Source organism: Monodelphis domestica, chromosome 6 (genome assembly GCF_027887165.1).
Source record: "Monodelphis domestica isolate mMonDom1 chromosome 6, mMonDom1.pri, whole genome shotgun sequence".
In the NCBI taxonomy this organism is placed as follows: Eukaryota; Metazoa; Chordata; class Mammalia; order Didelphimorphia; family Didelphidae; genus Monodelphis; species Monodelphis domestica.
In genome coordinates, this window is record NC_077232.1 from 91113669 (window position 1) to 91133837 (window position 20169).

Consider the following 20169-nt stretch of genomic DNA (forward strand, 5'->3'; position numbering starts at 1 on the left):
ATTTGTGGTCTTTATTTGACCAGAAAGAACTCTATGAGAGTGTGTTAAATTTGTCCAGGAAGCTTGAAATTAGTTGTGACCATACAATAACAAAATTGAGTTTCTCACTAATTATCTGACTTTGTCAGTTGAGGAAAAAAATCATCTTATTTAGTCATCTTATTTTTCTGGTTTCTTGATTACCAACTTATCTGCTCATGTTTTGGCTGGAATCATACTCTTCTTTCTAATCCCAGGGAGATTCTAGGGAAAACATTCTGGTTTCAGAAACTAGGGAACCACTTTTAGCCCTCTGGGAAAGTAGTTACTTTTTTTGTTTTGCTTTGAGTACCATTCTTTGCATCAGTGGAATTAGTTGATCAGCAACACCTTATTAAGTATTTATTATGAGCCACATACTATACTAAGTGCTGGAGATACAAAAAAACAAAAACACCTGGACCTGCCCTCAAGGAGCTTCCATTCCATTCATTTAGTGTGGCTGCACCAGGAGATATTGGAGGGAGACCAGAAGGGAGGAGAGGGACAGGTTGAGAAGATCATTCTATGCCAAACTGAGGAGTTTGTGTTTGATGTTCCAGTAAAGAAAATTCCAGGAGTGTGTTGAAGAGCATAACATAGTCATTGGGCCTGTGCTTTTGGAAAATCACTTGAGGAGCTAATTGGTCAGACAGAGCAATTAACACTGGTTCTTTAAGAGGTAGTATTGGCTGTACTAGCATCATATCCAATGTGGTATTTTAACTAAATGCATGAGAAACCTTTTTTGCAATGATATGTTTTTCTATATCACTGGTATTTAATTTGTTTATAGTTATCTTAAGCTTAAAAAAACAAACTTGTCCCTTAAATCATTAGGAAGGAATACGGTGATATTCCAGTTCATTTCAAGAAATTATGTGCCAGTACCAATGCCAATCCCAGGGGATTATAAAGATAGAAAGGCCACAGTCTGTGTCCTCAAGGAATTTATAAACCTAATTAGGAGCAGAAACTTTATACAGAAATAGTTACAAAGCAGCCTGTGATGAGCACAAAAGATAGAGTCAAAGGACTGTGAAGAAACGGGGGGCAGGGATCACCTTACAACTCGAGTATCACCTTCCTAGAGAAAGTGACAAACATGTTAGATCTTCCGTAGGTGATAATAGGGGGAGGGAAGTCCATTCCAATCAAGACTCATATGACCAAAAAAAAAAAAATACAGTTGAGAGCAGCCTGATAGATTGGTATTAGTAATGTTCATTGATTTGATATAGTAGGCTACCTAGTAATGTTCATTGATTTGATGTGGTAGAGTGCACAAGCGATTATTTGAAGACAGAAGAACTTTCTTATACTTTTATAGACTTTATTGATAAGTTAGCTTTAAGACTCTTTTATGGTAGGCTATTTAATGTTCCTTTCATTTCTTCCTTAATTGGGAACACTAGTTAAGTACTATATCTTAGAGTCTGGCCAACCAAAACTTTATTTTAAAAACTCAATCCTGGAAATGAAAACCAAGAAATATTATGTAAACTTCACTATTGGTTTTAAATTGGAATGTGTTGTAGGAAATTATGCCTATAATTCACAATTAGTGTTTCCAAATTCTTCCTCAGGGTAGTACGATGAATTAAACCCTACAACAGCAACTTAATTCATTATGTCACCCATAGGAGGGATCATTATATAGTCCAAAATAGTTGCAGGCTATTATATGATTTGCACAGTAAATTTCAGTTTATTAACCATAGTATAGGTATATTAATGGTCTAGAGTTAACAAGCATCTGTCTTGTGGTCAGATTGAGTGGAAGAAAATTGTTTTCTGATGTTACAGTAGTGAAAATGTCTGATTTTCCTAAACTATTAATTTTATTTGTCTTGAGTGAAACCACATCTATTCATTGATAGATTAAGACAATAAAAAGCACAAATATTATTTTTATTCATTAAATCCAGGATAAACACTATGTAATTTGTCACCTTGTTCTATCTTTTTGGTAGTAGATTCTCTACTTTTATTGAGTTGAATATTTTCTCATAGCATATTATCTTGCAACCTAAATAATTCATCATTTTAAATAACAGAGATGTTAAGCAACAGGAGTTGTTTGACAGAGTAGAAAGAGTCCCCCAGCTTAAGACTTATCCCAAAGGCAGAGGGTTTTTTTTTCCCCTTTATTTGAGAAGGGATTTAACTAGAAAATGTTTTTTAGTCTTTTAATTAGACTATGAACCTTTCATGCATTAATAGTGAGTCTTCCCTCCAATACTGGGATATTCATAAAAATGTAGCTTCATCCTAAATGGAGAAGACCCCATATGAGAGTGCTGCAATCATCATTGTTTTGTAACAATACCATTTATGCAATACCTCCAAACTAATTGTGTCATTTGGTCAGCTTCACATTTAGGACATCATTTTTGAAGTTAACTGCTTCTGTAATGTCATTTTACTTAACATTATTTCACCTAATATTGTGCTTTCTGTAGCAGTCCAGCCCACAGGTGTTATAAAGAGACAAGGTTTGTGAATAGGCACATGGCCATTCTGCGCCTGGCACACACCTGAGGATAAAAACCCCACCTTCACCTTGTCCTAATTGGCAATTACCCAATGGCAATACACTATGTAACTCATCTATATGTATTGAGGCATTATGTAACTTATCAATATGGATTGAGTTCATTTGCATATCCCAGGTACAATAAATGGAGAAGCCTGTGGCCAGCTCCTCCTCTTCCTCTCTCTCTCTCTCTCTCCTGCTTCTTCTTGGACGAGCTACAGGTTTGCTATCACCACCTTTCTCTCTCCTCTCTATCTTTACCTGAGGCCTGGCCTTCGGCCAGTGTCTCTCTTTCTTTTCCAATGCTAATACATAGCATTCTCTATTTCTATTAGCCTCTATTCATTCTCCCAGCTGAGCTATATCATCTCTGACCAGTGTAGTGTTAAACAGGATCTCTGGGCGGAAAATAGCCTTTCAGTGACGTCCATTGATCGGAGCATGGCTGTGGCTCCCAAATATTAATAATATTTGATTACTGACTCATTATTGACATCTCAAAAGCTTGGCTCCTTCACACCCTTCGCGGGATCCAAAACTTCTATCCCTTTTCTATTTTCCTACCATAAAGCTTCTCACTGGTGGGAGGCTTTACTTTCTTAGAAGAAATGAATGATATTAGGTGGAGCATTCCTATAGTTTCTAGGATCAATGATAAAGCAGAATACCAAAACTTCTGTCTGGATTGCTAAAACAGCCATTTTCCCCCTGACCTCCCCACCACCACCACCAAAGACTGTAAAATGAAGAGACTGAACTAGATCCTAAAGTCTTTTCTAGTTCTAGTTCTGTGGTTCTTTGAGAAGTTAGGGGGAACCCTTGGCATCCCAATAAACTTTGAAATTACTTGGAAAGACACTGGTCAGCAACAGACCTGTGCCAACAGAGAGCAAAAAAAAGTTAAGAGCTCTGCAGATTCCCACACATTGTAGCCTCTGACCTCAGCAACCAGCAAATAACTAGCCTAAGATTGGTTTTATACCTTCCATTGTCTTTTTAATTTTTTAATTTAATCTTTTTAAACTTTTGTTAATCCACAGTGCTATTATTAATTAGCTCCTACTTCCAAAGCCATTGGGCTCAAGGGGAAAAAAATCCCATATCATACTGGATTATAGCCTTGAGAGAAATGAGTTGATCCAGTGACCAGTGACTCTTTGGAAAGTGGCAGTTAAGGTACACTTTGGACCACTTTAATGATTCTCCATACTGACTAATCATTGCCAGCAGACATTTAGATATTGAAACCAAGTCAAATTTAAATAACATTCATTCACATTTATAGAGTGCTTTATAGTTTACAAAGCACTTTCTTCACCACAACCCTGAGAGCTACATGGTCCAAGTATATGAACACAGCTAGTCAATGGCAGAACTGATAACAAATTGAAGCCTTAGGACTAAAAGGCTACTATACTAGACTGTCTCAGGAAAAAAAAAATCTATAAATTTCCCTATGCAAATACCATTTTGATATTATTTGATATGCAAATATCATTATGATAAAATCTGCTAATATTATTAATAAAATAATATTATTTTATCAGTTTTACTTCCCTGCCTGATAATTTCTTCTAAAGGCCAGCCAAGAAAGAAGCAGATGGAACAATTGCCCCATGACTACATTTTCATGTGTCATGGAATCATAGATTTAAAGTTATGAGGGATCTAAGAAGTCCTTAACTTAAGGTATTGACCAATGCCCTCAATACAGTGTTACCTGGAAATTATTTCTTAATTTTACTGAACAAAGTATAGTGATTATATTTTGAAAATGAGGAAAGTTTATGCAAGCACTTTAATATTACATCACTATCCTTATTTTGTAATAGCAAAAATGATATACTGAAATAAATGTACATGGAACTTTTATATCTAAGATCTCAAAATCCTTTCAGACCTTAATATCAAACCTTAGAATTGGCCCCATACATCAATTTATTTTTTTACAAGGAAAATTTGAGCTACACATAAGTGACACATTCAAATCACAGTAAGTCAGCAGTGAGTTCTAAGATTTTAGATTTGAGATCCACAAGGGACCTTAAAAGCTATCTAGTCTAACTCCATCAGTCACCTGTAGCCTAGTAAGATAGTTACTTACCCACAGTTCCACAGATAGCAAGTAGAAAACTGCATTTCAGACCCAAGTCTTCCTACTTCACTTTCAGCTCTTTCTGTTAAAATTGGAACTATATCTACCAGTTTTGTATCCATAGATCTTTTACTAGATTGCATCTGGCATTTGTACTTTTCCTACCATATTGTATGATTATTGGTTTTAAATGTAGGAAATATTTTAAATCATTCAGAAACCTAATAAAGGTTGATGTCAGTATCTTATTTTTTTTTTAGTCTATGCTAGCCCTGTAAGTGCCCTTTCATTGTAGTCTCTTTTTTTGTCTATTCCTTCTCATGCAGTCACACTAAGTGTTCTACAAAAGCTGCACTTTGAATTTAAGCCTTTTTTCTCTTCTTAAAGCACCTGACTATTAATTTTAAGTATCCATTCCATTGAGATGGTTTTCTTTCTTGTGGGCTGAGGTATTAGGTATTTGCCCAGGTTACATCAAAACATTTAAAAAGAATTAAATCTGATTATTAATTTTAAATGTTGTGGTCTGGTCCCTTTCTTCCCTCAGGAGCTAACAATAGTTTTCAGAAACTGCAACTGCAGAGAATCTTAAAAAGAAATGAAACTTTGTGCTTAGCATTAAAGGGGTTAAAAATATGTGGAGAAGATTTTATTTAAATTTTTTCCAGTTACATGTAAAAAGAATTTTAAACATTATTTTAAAAATGTTGATTTCCAAATTCTTTCCTTCCCCATTCATTGAGAAGCAAGCAGCTTAATATAGGTTATCCATAAACAGTCATGCAAAACTTATTTCTATATCTGTCATATTGTGAGAGAAAACAGGCCAAAAAAGAAAGTTTAAAAAGTTATACTTCAGTTTGCATTCAGACTTCATCAGTCCCTTCTTTTATTTTTTTAAAGACAATAGCATTTTTCATCTTAAATCTTTTGGAATTGTGAAGAACATTTCAGTATTAAATTATACCCATATTACTTGTAAACATGGATTAGGAGCATTTTGTCATTAGGATTATAAACAGAAATGCTAAAATTTTTGAGCAGGCCAAGAGTTCAAATAATTTCACTTGTATACTATCGTATGTTTTTAATCAATATTGGACCCTATCTAAGGAAGCCTAAGAAATATTTGAGTTTTAGAGTAAACTGGAAGGCTTTCAAGGTGATTGAAGTTCTTGGATGTGAAGAGAAGACATAGAATGAAGAGGAAGATCATAGGTACATTATTTAAGAAGGGAGGTGGGGTGGCCTCTCCCCAACCCTATCCATAGGTTCTTTTCTCTGACATTACTTTTCATTTGCATTGTATGGGTATATGCCTTCCATTTACAAGTTGTTCCCCTCATTAAAACGTGAATTCTTTGAGGGCAAAAACTATGTTTTTACTTTTTGTGTATTCCTAGTCCTTAAGACAGTGCCTGATATATGGTAAACACTTAATCACTGCTTGGTGACCAACTGACTGACTGGTAGATGATTGGGAAAGGTACTTCTGCCGAGTAGTGTAGTTAGGTGGAGTGAATCTCAGAGGAAGAGAAGCTGGTGAATTGTGGTGACAGTGATGGTATTTGTGGAAAGGAATATGCCCCACTGTCTCCTCTTCCAGTGTGTCAGGGGCTTAAGTTACTGAAGATGGTGGTCTACGGTATAATGTCTTCCAGAAGAAACCAAATTTCCTTGATGGCTGAAGGATGAAAGAAATGTGAGGTGAAGAGATGTGAGATGAGGAGAATTTTGTTAACAGTAGACTCGGGGTTCCAGAGGGCACAGAAGTACAGAAGATACGAATAGTAGAGTCATAGAACTGAAATAAATACTGATAAGAGTATAATAATAATAATAGCTGATATATAATTGGCTTTACAAAGTACTTTATATTCATTCTTTTTATTTAATCCTTACAAGAACTCAGTGAAGCCAGCACTAGAAGTAATGTTCCTATTTTACAATGAGGGAACCAAGACTCAGCAAATTTAAGTGACTTATCTGTGGTCATATAGCTAGTCAGTGTCACAGGTAGAGTTCAAATCCAAGTTTTGTGTTCTTTCTACTAAACTTCCCTGCCTCTCAGTGAGAGACAGTAGAGGAAGGGATTTTCACCTCAGTATATGTCAATTGAGTCACAGGAGTAAGAGATGGAAAGTTTGATTGCTGTAGTAAAAGGGAAGAGAACTGGTCAGTGTGGGGATATCATCTAGTTTCCATGATAATTGAGCATAACATTAGAGTAGTCAACTTCCAAGATTGGTCATTCCAAACCCTGAGAGTTCTCGGTCCATTGTTCTGTCAAGTCCCCGGCCCTTTGTCAGAGCAGTGATCTTTCCCTGCCAAGCCTCAGCCTTGGATCACTCTCACCATCTTCTGCTTTCACTCCTGCACATGTGCTGCTGAACCAAGTTGGAAAAAAATCACAAAACTTATACTGCCTGGGTCCACTACATATTCGTGTTGCTGAACTTTGACTGGGCCATCACTGTTGCAAAGCAGCCCTTCTACACAACCTAAAAGTTAGCTCATTATCCCACTTGCCACAGGAGCTCTTCTAAAATTTTTCAGCTTCACCAGACTTTCTGTGGCTCTTTTTCCTTTTCCCTTGCTCAGTAGAGAATCTTGCCTTATGTTTGACTAAAAAAAATCAAGGATTTCTTTATCTCACATCACCTGCATGCTTATGTTACTGTCTCTGCCCTCACCTCTGGCTCACTATGATATAATATTCCTTCATTCTTCTCCAGCAGATTGTCCCCTTTGTCAGCCCTACCATCACTTATCTTCAGTCTCAGACCTCTCTCCATGCTGCCCATAGACATGCCCATGTCCTCCTCCAACTTCAGAAAACCCTCTTTCTGTCTGTCCCCACAGACTCATCCTAAATCTCTTCAGCACTTTGAGCATAATGTGTGCTCCCTCTTCCTTTCTTTTCCCTCCCTTTAACTCTATGATCGGGTTTCTGACATCATCATTCAACACAAAGTGCTCTCTCCAGAGTCACTGAAAATCTCTTCATTTCCAAATCTAAAGCCTTTTCTCAATTCTCCTCCTTCTTGACCCTTCTACATACTATGACATTGCTGCTGCTCACCTTCTTCTTGATACTTTCTTTTTCTTGAGGTTTTGGGACATTAATATCTCTGGGTTCTCCTGTCCATCTAACCACTCCTCAGGCCCCCCTGCTGGATCTTCCTCTACGTCATGCCCACGACCTACATTATAATCTTGAGTCCCCGGGGTTCTGTCCCAGTCCCTCTTCTCTCTATGTATACTCTATGTATCCTTTTACTTAGTGATCCCATCATGTCTGTGCTGATTCAAATCTAATCCAGTCCCTCTTCTGACCTTCGATCTTGCATTTCTAGCTGTCTGTTAGACATCTCACACCATATATCCTCATAAACATTTTTCAAAACCCTTACCCTCTGTCTTAAAATTGATACTAAAAATAAATTCTGGTAAGGGTTAGGCAATAGTGACTTGCACAGGGTCACGCCATAGGAAGTACCTGAGGTCATATTTGATCTCGGGACCTCCTGTCGCCAGACCTGTCTCTAACCTCTAAGCCACCTAGCAACCCTGTCCCTTAGATATCTTAAACACAACATATGTAAAACTGAACCTTCTTCCTAACTTCCCTGTTCTTCTTGAGGGAACCATCCATTGTCCCAGTTATCCAGCCTTACAACCCAGGGATCATCCCCAGCTTTTTACTTCTCCCCCCATGCAGCCTATTTCCGCGGCCTGTTATTTTTTTTTTATAGCATTTTTTGAATACTCCCTCTCTCACACCCATAGCATCCTAGTTCAGGCCCTCATCTCCTCATGCCTGGACTATTGCAATAGCTACTGGTTGGTCTCCCTGCCTCCAGTCACTCCTCATGTCAGTCCATCCTCCATTCAGCTGTCAAAAGTGATCTGTCAGAGGTCTGATATTTATAAGCCTCCTCTTACTCCTACCTTTGCAGTCTTCTCATATCTTATACTCTTCCACATACACTATGATCCAGTTTGGCTGGTTTCTTGGCTATTCCCTGAAGATTCTCCATTTCCTAACTCTTGAGAATGTTCTCTGACTTCCCTTATCTCTGCTACCTTGGCCTCCCCCTTTCATCAAGTTCCAACTAAAATCCACCTTCTACAAGAAGTCTTTCCCAGGCCCCTTAATTCAAGTGCCTTCTTTCTTTTAATTACTTCTCATTTATGCTTTTTAAAAATTTATTTCTATATAGTCATTTGCAGGCTCTCTGCCTTTGAGGCCAGGGCTACCTGCTGCCTTTCTTTGTATACTCATCACTTAGCACAATGCTTGGCACATAGGCACTTAATGAGTGCCAACTGATTTAGTAAATGGTTATGACTCTTCATTCATCAGGGTCAGTAAAGGGCTGGGGTTCAGGTCCTCCTAGCCAGGCTGACTTTGCATTTTGTGGCAGTTCTTTAAGTTTATCCTGAGAGGGTAGGAGATGGCAAACAACAAAAGATACTCTTACATGGGAAGCAAACACTCAGCTCTCAGGCTCCAAATCTCCAAGTCACGACTCCCCTAAGAACTTTGGTCTCGCTGACCTTGGACTCACTTCTGGATGGTCCTCCTTTGGCATCAGCCCTCTACCATCTCTGGCTCTCTGAGACCGTCACAAGTAGCAGGTGGCTGCTCTGGTGATTGGGTCAGAGGGGCTGGTTGAATTCACCCTCAACTCCCATCTTTTAGTCTCTTCCCAGCCTGGTGGGGGAATAAGAGACATTAAGCACATTCTCTGCGTGAAGAGCAAGTGCTCTTCTCCTTCTTTCCAAGTTGCCAGAAACATAACCCCTCTAAGTAATAAGAACAGCGAGCATTTATAGAACACTCTCTATGGTTTCAGTTCTTCAAAATGTGATCTCATTAGATTCTCATGTCAATCCTGGGCTATAAGTTTACGTTTTATAGAAACAGAGATGGTCGTAGGTCAAGTAACTTGCCCAGAGTCACATATCTAGCAAGTACCTGAGGCTAGATTTGGGAGAGGCCTCTGATACAACTTCTAAGACAAAAGGGTACTCAAGATTTGATTATATCTACTAATTCCATCTAAGCTGAGATCTTTGGATACTTTAAGGCTTATTGTACAGTCTGAGACAAGGTCGGTCTGGGACTTCCCTTAAGGCAACTTCCCAAAAGAGGGGACAGTCAACTTGGGGGTTCCATAAACATAACTGACACCTTTTTTTTTTTTAAATGAAACTACAAAAAATCCCAGACTTATCCTAATATTTTTCAAGCTGTTGGAATGTCCATCAAGTACATCTTGAATGGCTGCTGAAATACAAATTGATTTTCAGTGTGTCACACTTGCTTGTCACACTATCTATCCTCTTGCTTCCTCTGGATTTGAGTAGAAATCAATATGATGCAATCCATAAGGTGTGTCTTTTTCCTTTTCAGTTTGAACAAGAAAATCAGAGACTTGTTGGTGAAATGAACAGTTTGTTTGATGAAGTGAGGTATGTTTCTCTATTGCTGATGACAACTAACCTGTTTTTTCAAAATATACTTTGATTTTTTCTTAGCAATTTTAGCCTCTATGTTTATTGTGATATTTTGATGGGAAAAATACCATATAGACCAAGGAGTTTAAAAAGGCTGGAATTTGGATCTTCCTTATAGCTGGCCTGTTGTGAGTACTTAAAAGCAGAAAGCAGAGCACCAATAGAGTATTTAAGAAATTATAGTCATTGTTATTATTAACAACAATTATATAATATTGACTCTCAAGTTTTCCCTTAATGCCTTATTTTGGCATAAAGATCCTACCAAGCAAGTAAGGTTTTGCATGCAGATACAGAGATAGAGTATATTTTTCACCCAAAGACCAGCCTTTCTACATCCAAGAAAGGTCATGATCAGAAAGCTGATTGCCATTCGATAGATACATTTTTTCAGCCCTTGGTAACTTGTGCTTATTTGAAGTGGATTCTTCCCTAGAGAAGGGATTACTGATAAAACCACAGATCCTGGGAGTAGTTGGGTAGCTCAGTGGATTGAGAACCAGGCCCAGAGATGGGAGGTCCTGGATTTAAATATGACCTGGGACATTTTCTAACTGTGTGGCCCTGGGCAAGTCACTTAACTTCCATTGCCTAGCCCTGCCCACTCTTCTGCCCTGGAACCAATACATAGTATTGATTTTAAGGTAGAAAGTAAGGGTTTTATAAAATTTTTTTAAAAAAGGTCCTTCATAAAAATATATATATATATATATGGAGTCTAAGGAATCTTTTGTATTGTGTAGTTTGGAATAATCCTGCCACAACTCTCTTAATTGTTCATCAAATATTTGGAAAATAAAATTGATTGTGTGTTTTGAAAAACATATAATGTAAAAGTTTATATGTATCCTTCATACAAGAATCTGGCTCTTTTAAGTCAGGTGACAAAACATATATATAGTCCACCATTGGGTCCATTCTCAAAGACCTTCTAACAATCCATAGCAAGAATTTAAATATGTGTTGATACATTCATTCATAGGATGATCATACAATGGAAAGAATGTTTGTATAATCCATCTTCTTTTTTGATGAATGCCAGGTTAATCATTGGATCAGCATAGATTACTAAAATGGGGAAAACTAGATAAAGAGTAAAAAAGAATTAAAGTTTAAAACCATATTTAAAATTAATCTTCCTTGCCATTTTGTCTATCTAATTAATTATTTTGGATTTTTCTAGCCTGCATCCACCATCACATTGGAAAGACTTTCTTTGGGGGTCACTAAAGATCTATAACTTCTGACAAAGTTATCACTAACTCTACTATGGGGATTGATGGTTATCACTGAAATTTTATCTCTTTCTTGATATATATCAGTCTATATATTTTGTAGTTAACATATAATGTGTTAAATCCTTTCTGGTTTTTTATGAAGGCAAATTGAAGGAAAAGTGGTTGAAATTTCCAGACTTCAGGAGATATTCACTGAAAAAGTTTTGCAACAGGTAAAGATATCCCTGTTTAAAACTGGAATGTTCTTATCATGAATGACTTACATATTTCTTAATCACATTATTTTTCTGATATTGCCTAATACTGTTATATCCTCTATAACATTCTAAATCATGTTCTTTTTAATATAATTAATATATTTAATCCATCACAAGCAAGTCTTCATAAGAGCATGAAATTCTTCTGTACAATCATTCACAGTACAAATCAGATAGTTGGTCATGAGCCAAATGAGTGAGGGAACCCCAGCAACTTTAGCTTTGTTGACTGTCTATCCCCATGTTAAACAATATTGTCAAGGGACAAACATCCCCCATTTCCATTCTCACCTAACATGGTATTTTGGCAGAACAGATTAACAGTATTAATTGAAAATAAGCCTTAATTTAACTAATAAAGCATATTGAAAATTAAAGTGCTAAATATAATTCTACTGAAGGATCATGTGAATAAAATAAGTAATTGAAAAATAAAAATTAATCTAGAAATACAAGGGCAAAGTGTGGGAGTTCAACAGAACCTGAATTAGGAAAGATGGCACTGCTCCCTAAACTGTATAGTGTTTAATATATAAAAAAATCTCATTTTCTATTAGAATGACTTATACTTTGTGGCCTATTACATACCTGAAACCTTGAGATTCCCTAAAAAAAAGATAACTGGTAAATATTTTGTTTTGCTTAGAAAATCTCACTTGATAATTCTGCCATATGCCTCTAATTTTCAAAAGCTAATAATTCAGAAGAGCAAAATGTCTCTTCTGCTAATTGTTAGGGTAGGCAATTTTGATAAAAGAAATTTTAAACAAAACATTTATTTTCCTTAAGCTACATGTCAATAATGAATCAGATCTTAAATTTCATTTAAAAAATCTAATAACAGATGGTGTTTTCAACTAAACCAAGCATTGCATCTAATAATATTTTAAAGTGTTATTCATATACATGATACGGTTAACATCATAGAATTAGTAGACTTGCCCTTGTGTAGAATATACATTTGTATATCATTAGCCCAGGTTTGTGGTGCAATTAGAAATTAATTTTTTTTATTGTGGGGAAAACAGATCTGTTACATGCCTATAGTTTAAAAAATGTGCAGGGTCACTTTAATAGAACAGCTAATAAATACTATGAGCCATGGAGTATGTCTTTCTAACTAATGCCTCTCATGTATAACCATTGTTGCTATTAATTTGTGCATTATAAAAATTTATCCAGTTGGGTTGAATGACAGGAAAGGCATGTACTTACTGATTAAAAGTCGTGGTGAAAATTTTTAATTACAGAATATCTTTAAATATATGTTGTAACCCCAGGCCTTAGATGAATGGCCAAAGTTAACACATTTATGCACTGTATGAGAATGGTGGTGCCAAAACATCAGGATTTTGTTCACCTACGTAAAATGCTAAAAGTTACCTCAAAAATATTTGCTTAGCAAATTTTTTTCATAGATAATGCACACATTATTGCAACCTTATTCTTATCTAAATTGTCCCAACTTCTTAATTAAGGAAATAATCTTTTTACCATGCATGAATTTTGATCTCCTTCAGAAGTTTATTCAGATTTGGAGAAGTCTCTTCATAGTGGCTGTTTTCTTCAATTTGCCTCATTCTTTTAAACTCTTGCCTATTGCATGTCTTGGAGATCCTCCTAAGATTGGGGAGATGTTTTCGGAAGAGAGCATTTAACATAGTGCTCTGGGCACACTAGGTACTTCTTAAATGTTTGTAGAATTACACAGAATTGAAATTGACAGAGCACTGGATTTAGAGTTTCTACATCCTGTCTTTGTTTTTGAGACCTGCAGCAAATGTCTGCCTTCATTTATCTATATGGCAAGAATATTAATATTGATCAAGCTTATAGGAAAACTAATATTCTGGTAACTAATTAGCTTTTGCTTTAAGGTTCTTTAAAGAACCATAATTAGAAGATAAAAGCATTATCAAGTTTCAATGCTATTCTTAAGAATGTGTAATATATGCTTTGTAATTACACCACTTATATGTTTGTGTTATCTCAAACTAAATGTTAGCAGTATCACAATCTCAGAGTTGGAAAGTGAAAGAAAGGGTTCTCAAATGAGAAAATATGTATAAATATTGCTCCTACTGGTTTTGCAGGGAGTATTGAAGGAAGAGAAATGAGGAGACATTCACTTATAAAATAAATACTTTTTAACTATATTTGGAGAAGAGAGAGAATCCATTAGCCAAAAATCATCTAGTTTGGGGTTTGAGCTTGTTTTTTTAGCCATTGCATGCTTGTAATTGGAAACCATAGTAGACTATTAGATCTACATTTTTTCCTAAATTCACCTGTTTGTTTGTCTAAAAATGCATTTATCTAACATTTTTTCTGTAACAGGAAACTGAGATTGACAACATTCATCAGCTAGTTGTAGGTGCAACAGAGAATATTAAGGAAGGTAATGAAGACATAAGAGAGGTAGGTAAATGTTCTAAGGAAATCTGTGGATAAATTTTCCTGTTTGTGACATCTGGTTTGGGATGTGATCTTTGCGCTCATTCCTAGTGCTGCCCTAACTACTCACTCACCTGTCCTCACTGGGGGAAGACTAGAGACAGCTTAGATAATAATTATTCATATTAATACCAGGTATTACTAGGGAGATTCTGATGCAGTATCTAAATTGAGATATCTTGTTCATAGTCATATGCTGAACTCTGAGCCTGTGTGATAAGACCTGTGTTCTCGCCTGCTAGACCCTGGATTCTGTGAACCCCAATCAGGAACAAGAAACAGAGAGAAAAAATACTCTTACAGGGGAACACACTCACCTGGTGCCAGAGCTGAACTAGAAGAGTTTGTGCTTCAGGCCTGCAGCCTGCCCTCTTCACAGTTTATCATTGGAAGTAGCAAAGTCGAGCTTAATTTTCAAAACCTTGCTTTATATCATCACTATTTCATTTTCTAAGGTTGGCTCTAGTTACTTCTAGCTATTGTCAAGTATTTGCTAGTACAAACTTTACTTTCATTATTGTTCATTTTATTTTTTACGCATGTTCATGAATTTTAAATCAAGCTTCAGGGCTTCTGCTGAAGCACTGTAGAAGTGTTGTAAGACTTCTCAAGGGGACCTAATGTTAGCATGGCTATTTTCTGGTTGTTGAGAGGTTGGTTTGTTTCCTGGTATAATTTCTGACTCATTTAAACATGCCTCTCACCTTTATTAGTTAATTCAATTCAGTATTTAAAGGAAATACATGCCAAAGTACATGTCATTGTCAGCATGGGTTCAGATTCTGGTTCTGCTTCTTTTGGCAAGTAACCTCAGCCTTCCCTCAGCTGCAGTGTCTTTGATTTCAAAATGAAGGTATGGAACAGAAATACTTATCTTAAAGCCAAGGCTTGAAAACAAAATTTGACTTAGCCCATGCAGCCTAAAAAGTGTGAACTAATGAGAGGCCATGAGACCCCTGGCCTACAGGCAGGAAATAGACTTCCACAGCAGCTTGGAGGAACACGGCTCCTGCCCAAATTGGGCTTCACAGAATTGTAGAATTTTTGAGCTAGATAAAGAGGTCACATAGAGAACAAAAAGGATATGTTTGTGCTTTTTCAAAAATTTAAGTTTGGGAAAGTGATTGAATGTTTTGTTTTGCAGGCAATTAAAAACAATGCAGGATTCCGTGTCTGGATTCTTTTCTTTCTTGTGATGTGTTCATTCTCCTTGCTTTTCCTGGACTGGTATGATAGCTAGTTGGCTTGAGTATTTTTGAGGGTTTGGGGGTGGGGTGATTGTCTTCTTCCTGAAGGCCTTGATTCTTTGCTCATCTGAACATTAAATCACAGAATACTTCACTTTGAACAAAGCAGAATATACTATATGGTATTTTATACAATTGTCATACAATCGTGGCTCAAGAATTTTATGATTATGGTTGTTTGTATATACACTGTACACTCACAAAGAGAATCCTCAAATGACTTCAGTATATTTAGTAGACCCAATGAATTCTTGTACTTTGAAGGTTTTAGCTTAGTAATAAAAAGTAAAATGGATCATTGACTGAAACCTTTTTAAAAACGTAAAACGATGCTCTAGTAGAGAAATTCAGCTTCCTATCAAAATAAAATAAAAAGTATATTGGGTTTATAGAAAATGCATAGAAATTAATTTGATGGAGATATCATGCAGAGAGACTGCCTAATTTCCCATCTTGTTTAACCTCAGGGAAAATATGTAATCTCCCTGCAAACTGATTATTTTGACTTCTTGCTATTTCTCATCTTTTTTTTAATTATAATTGTTCATTCACAAAGACTTACTGTATTTGTAGAACAAGAAAAATGATAGTCCACTTGTTAAATCTTATGAATTTATTTAACATGATTTAGCTTATTATAGACTAAAAGTATAAAAATGAAGATTTATAGATCATTTAGAGTATGTATCATGTAGTGATGAGGTACTGAAATGCTACAGTGGCACCAAAGATCACCTCTGTAGAAGCCAGTCTTGGCAAATATTTATTTCTAGGGTAGAATCAAGGCGTAAACTCCTAAATAAAAACCAGTAGTGAAGTTAGGGGCTGTTTTGGAACTGGCTCCTGAATGGAAATATCACACTATATGCTTTTGTGACAGGGCCGGCAGGTAGTTCATTTTAGGCTCAGTCTCCTGCAGTTGCGTTCAGAGGAATTCTTTGTACAGAGAAGGAGATCTACATTGGAAGGAAGTCCTGGGCCTACTTTATCCCCCAGCAGCTGGCTGCCTAGAGAGTAGAAATTGGAAAGATTAGTTATTGATTGAAGGAACCAACATCTGTGAGCCACCTCTGTGTGGGCTGCCCCAAGACAAGAAGCCTTGCCATGTCCTCTTTGTCAGTATGTTCTTGAACCTTGTTCTGCTGTAATGTTTGGGAAATGCATGTGGTCTCTTGAAACAGATATTAGGCAGCCAGTGATATCCTTATTGTACTTTATTTACACAGAGTGAAAATGTCAAAAGTTACATGCGATTGGATTTACAGTCAATAAAGTATATTATCTACTAAAAAATACAAACATGGTTTGTTTTAATAATGTGTTTACATGGATTTCAGGTTTTTTATGCAGGAAAAGTTTTGGCACAGAATTTATTGCTTTTTATGCATTCCACACAGCTTAGCAACATCCTTCAGAGTCTTTTACAGTACATAACTGTTCAGTGAACCCTCATTGTATGTTTGGTACTTAAAACAATAGAATTAACAAAGCACGGTCCTTGTTTAGAAACATTCTTGATAATAAAATATATTCGTCTTAGAAGAAAAATGAAGGGACCTAAGATAGGATTGACCATGCTCACCATGTTTGTTTGACTATAAATCTGGGAGAACAACCTACTACTGTTTGCCGTTTATTTTTGTAGCTATTAAAAACTATGAAACTTTTGACATGTCCACTAGAAACAGCACTTTCAAAATAACATGGAGGGAAAAAAATCTGTGAATATCATTTTATATTTAATTGTTTTACACACTTATTATGTCTAACTGGCAACTTTGTAAACATATATTTGATGTTCAGAATAAAATTGAAAGATGATTTTCTTACAGAGATTGTGAAATGAACTTTACTAATTGAACCTGCAGGTACAACACTGGTCTTCGTTGAACCTGTTCCTTTTCTCTTCGGGGTTATTAGACCTGGTCTCAGTTCTTGCAATTCAGAAATTCAAAAAGCTCAGATTCAAACAGCCACTACATGTTTATCTCCCTCCCCAACCCACTCCCAAGCCCCACAGTGTTTCACAATTAACTTGCAAACAGTAAGATCAGTGTAGACCAATTTCTAATGGAATATAAAAATGAACCAGTGTGACCAAAGACTTCCTTTCCTATCAGATAAATTACAGCATGGACTATCTACAGAAAAAAAGGGGTTTCCTCACTATCCAAGAGGGTTGTCCCAGGATCTAAATAGAACACCCTCCATTTCCTAGATGCATTCACACCATCCGAGTACATTCATAGTGAAATGTGTTCATGCTTTTTAGTAGCGATCACATGTGTGTTTCAATTCACCTCTTTACCGAGGTGCCAGAACCACAGAGGAAATGCAGTGATGTTCACTTGAGAGGGATAAGAAAACCACATTGAGCATGCCTGGGTGCAGAGAACCTCATCATCACTTACAAATCAACAACAGAAGAGGAAATGCGATTAAATATGCCACCTGATGGTCCCCGAAGGCCTCTAAAACCAGGCATTCCTAGACGACCTGGGTGTCAGCACTACCACTGAATTTGAGCTGGAAAGAAATTATTTTTTTAATCTCAGCTCACTCTGAACTGAATGAGAGATCACTCTAATTATGGCTGGGGTGATTAAAAACAGCAGGTGTATCCATTCAGACAGGTAAAATGCATGATTTATCTGAAGTTCCAAAACCTGGCCAATCCAGTGTACATTTGTTTTCTGACCACATCCACTAAATCCCGGGCCCTCTCTGGGTTAGCTAACTGAGGAGGATTTCTTATTGTGGGGAATGTCATTAGAGCTCTTTAAGCAATGCTGATATGCGCTTGATTTGATGCCCAAGAATGTTCTGCAGCAAGTTTGATTTGCAAAGCAGTATCAGCAGACAGAAGCAGTTGCACCATAAATGAGTAACCTCTAAATTATCCATAATTATATTAATGAAATGTCCCTTAAAGTCCCTTGGTTACCTTCAAATGACATATCGTAAAGAATGGGCCTATCCCACTAAGCAGACTTCTCAGCTGCTTCCGTCTCCTGTTCTGACAGTTTCTCCTCTGACAGCACTGACATCCATGGAGACACTGAGCGAGTGATAGTTTGCTTGGCCAAGTTGTAGTGGTTTATGACTGTGTAAAATTTCCCCCGGGCATTGGAGTCCTGTTCGGAGTAGTAGTTCTCTAATCCTGCTGGAATGCATTGATTATTCTGAAAGAAAAACAGATTATTTGGATGCAACCTTTTATCTCAAAACAGACAGACATTGCTGAATTTCCATCACAATCTCTCATAACCATCCTCTCCTTTGTCCTCCAGCTGCCAGCGACCATGGCCAGAATGTCACTTAACTCTCAGGGACTAAGGCTTCCTATCTCTGCTGTATCTCCTGCTCTGCCCTCTGCCCTCTCCAACCTCTCCTTCATAGGGCACCCTATACTCTTCCTGATCCACAGATCTGAAAATTATGCTCCCTGAACCAGAATCAAAAGCCTCCTTCATGGCTTCTCTCCATTGCCTAAAGAAGAAAGCCCAAATGGTACCACAACAAAGTCCTCTTCAATACCACTATTTTCCCCACCACATTTCTTGTTTTATTGTTTCTTGATGTCTTATAAAGTCATTAGCTTCTAGTTGCCCAATTCTAATTTTTAAGGAATGATTATCCTCCATCAGCTTTTTTATTTGGCCCATTTTTTCTTGCATTGTTTTTATTTCTCTTCCCTATTTTTCCTCTTCCTCTCTTACTTGGTTTTTGAAATCCTTTTTGAGCTCTTCCAGAATCTGAGTCCAATTCCTATTTTTCTTTTGGATTTTGCATGTGTCTGTTTTGCTTTCACTCTCTTCTGTATCTGTACCTTGTTCTTTGTCACCATAAAAATTCTCTATAGTAGGGGGCAGCTGGGTAGCTCAGTGGATTGAGAGCCAAGCCTAGAGACGGGAGGTTCTAGGTTCAAATCTGGCCTCAGACACTTCCCAGCTATGTGACCCTGGGCAAGTCACTTGACCCCCATTGCCTAGCCCTTACCACTCTTCTGCCTTGGAGCCAATACGCAGTATTGACTTCAAGACGGAAAATAAGGGTTTTATAAAAAAAAAAATATAGTAAGGTGTTGGTTTTTGTTTTTTGATATCTGCTCCTTTTCTCTGCCTTTTTAAAGTTAGGCTCTGTTCTCTGGGAGGTTAGGGAACCCTCTTAAACTTCATTCCTTCCTTGATGCTACCCGTAGCCTTATTTCTGGGTTTCTGTCATCTTATTTCTCACTAATGCATGTATCCTACATTTTCTCATAAGCCCCAACACTTGAAACTTTCTTGAAAGCTTTCCTCCCTTCCTTTCTTTTGAAATCAGACTTGTCCACTAAGACTCACATGAAATAACCTCCTTTCCAAGTAAACAGTAGTGCAGCAAATAGAGTGCTGGGCTTGGAGTCTGGGAGACCTGAGTTCAGTTCCAGCCTCAAACATCTTACTAGCTGAGTGACCACTCTTGCCCTTGCAAATCGATTACCTAACCTCAGGCTCCCCAACCATAAAATGAGGATGATGAATAATCCTGAGGTCATTGCAAGGAATCAAATGAGATCAGATTTGCAAGACACTTAACAGAGTTCCTGGTACTTAATAACGTTTGATTCCTTCCTTCCCAATCCATACCCTCTTCCCATTGGAAATAAACTTTGTTTCTTCAGACAAGTATTCGCTTTTCTTTCCACTATTATTTTACTTCTTTGCATGTGTTTCATATCTAAAAAATTATCACTTCCATTAAAACAGAGACTATATTGTGTGTATCTCTGTATTGTTCCCAATAACTAGTACAGTGCCCT

General features: G+C 37.0%; 2 protein-coding genes across 5 annotated transcripts in view; one reads left to right on the forward strand and one right to left on the reverse strand.

The window, feature by feature from the left end:
- STX18 (syntaxin 18) overlaps positions 1-17199 on the forward strand; it is a 175799-nt gene extending 158600 nt beyond the window's left edge. For 2 of the 3 annotated variants that reach the window (XM_001364320.4, XM_007496742.3), the window contains 4 exons: positions 10069-10127; positions 11553-11622; positions 14005-14085; positions 15266-17199. In XM_001364320.4, coding sequence (XP_001364357.4) covers positions 10069-10127; positions 11553-11622; positions 14005-14085; positions 15266-15361 — 306 coding nt within the window. In that variant the 3' untranslated portion in view covers positions 15362-17199. The remainder of the gene's footprint in view (positions 1-10068; positions 10128-11552; positions 11623-14004; positions 14086-15265) is intronic. The other variant, XM_056802416.1, reaches the window with a different exon arrangement.
- Positions 16565-20169, reverse strand: part of NSG1 (neuronal vesicle trafficking associated 1) — a 43328-nt gene continuing 39723 nt past the window's right edge. For both annotated transcript variants that reach the window (XM_056802417.1, XM_056802418.1), the window contains one exon: positions 16565-18550. In XM_056802417.1, coding sequence (XP_056658395.1) covers positions 18350-18550 — 201 coding nt within the window. In that variant the 3' untranslated portion in view covers positions 16565-18349. The remainder of the gene's footprint in view (positions 18551-20169) is intronic.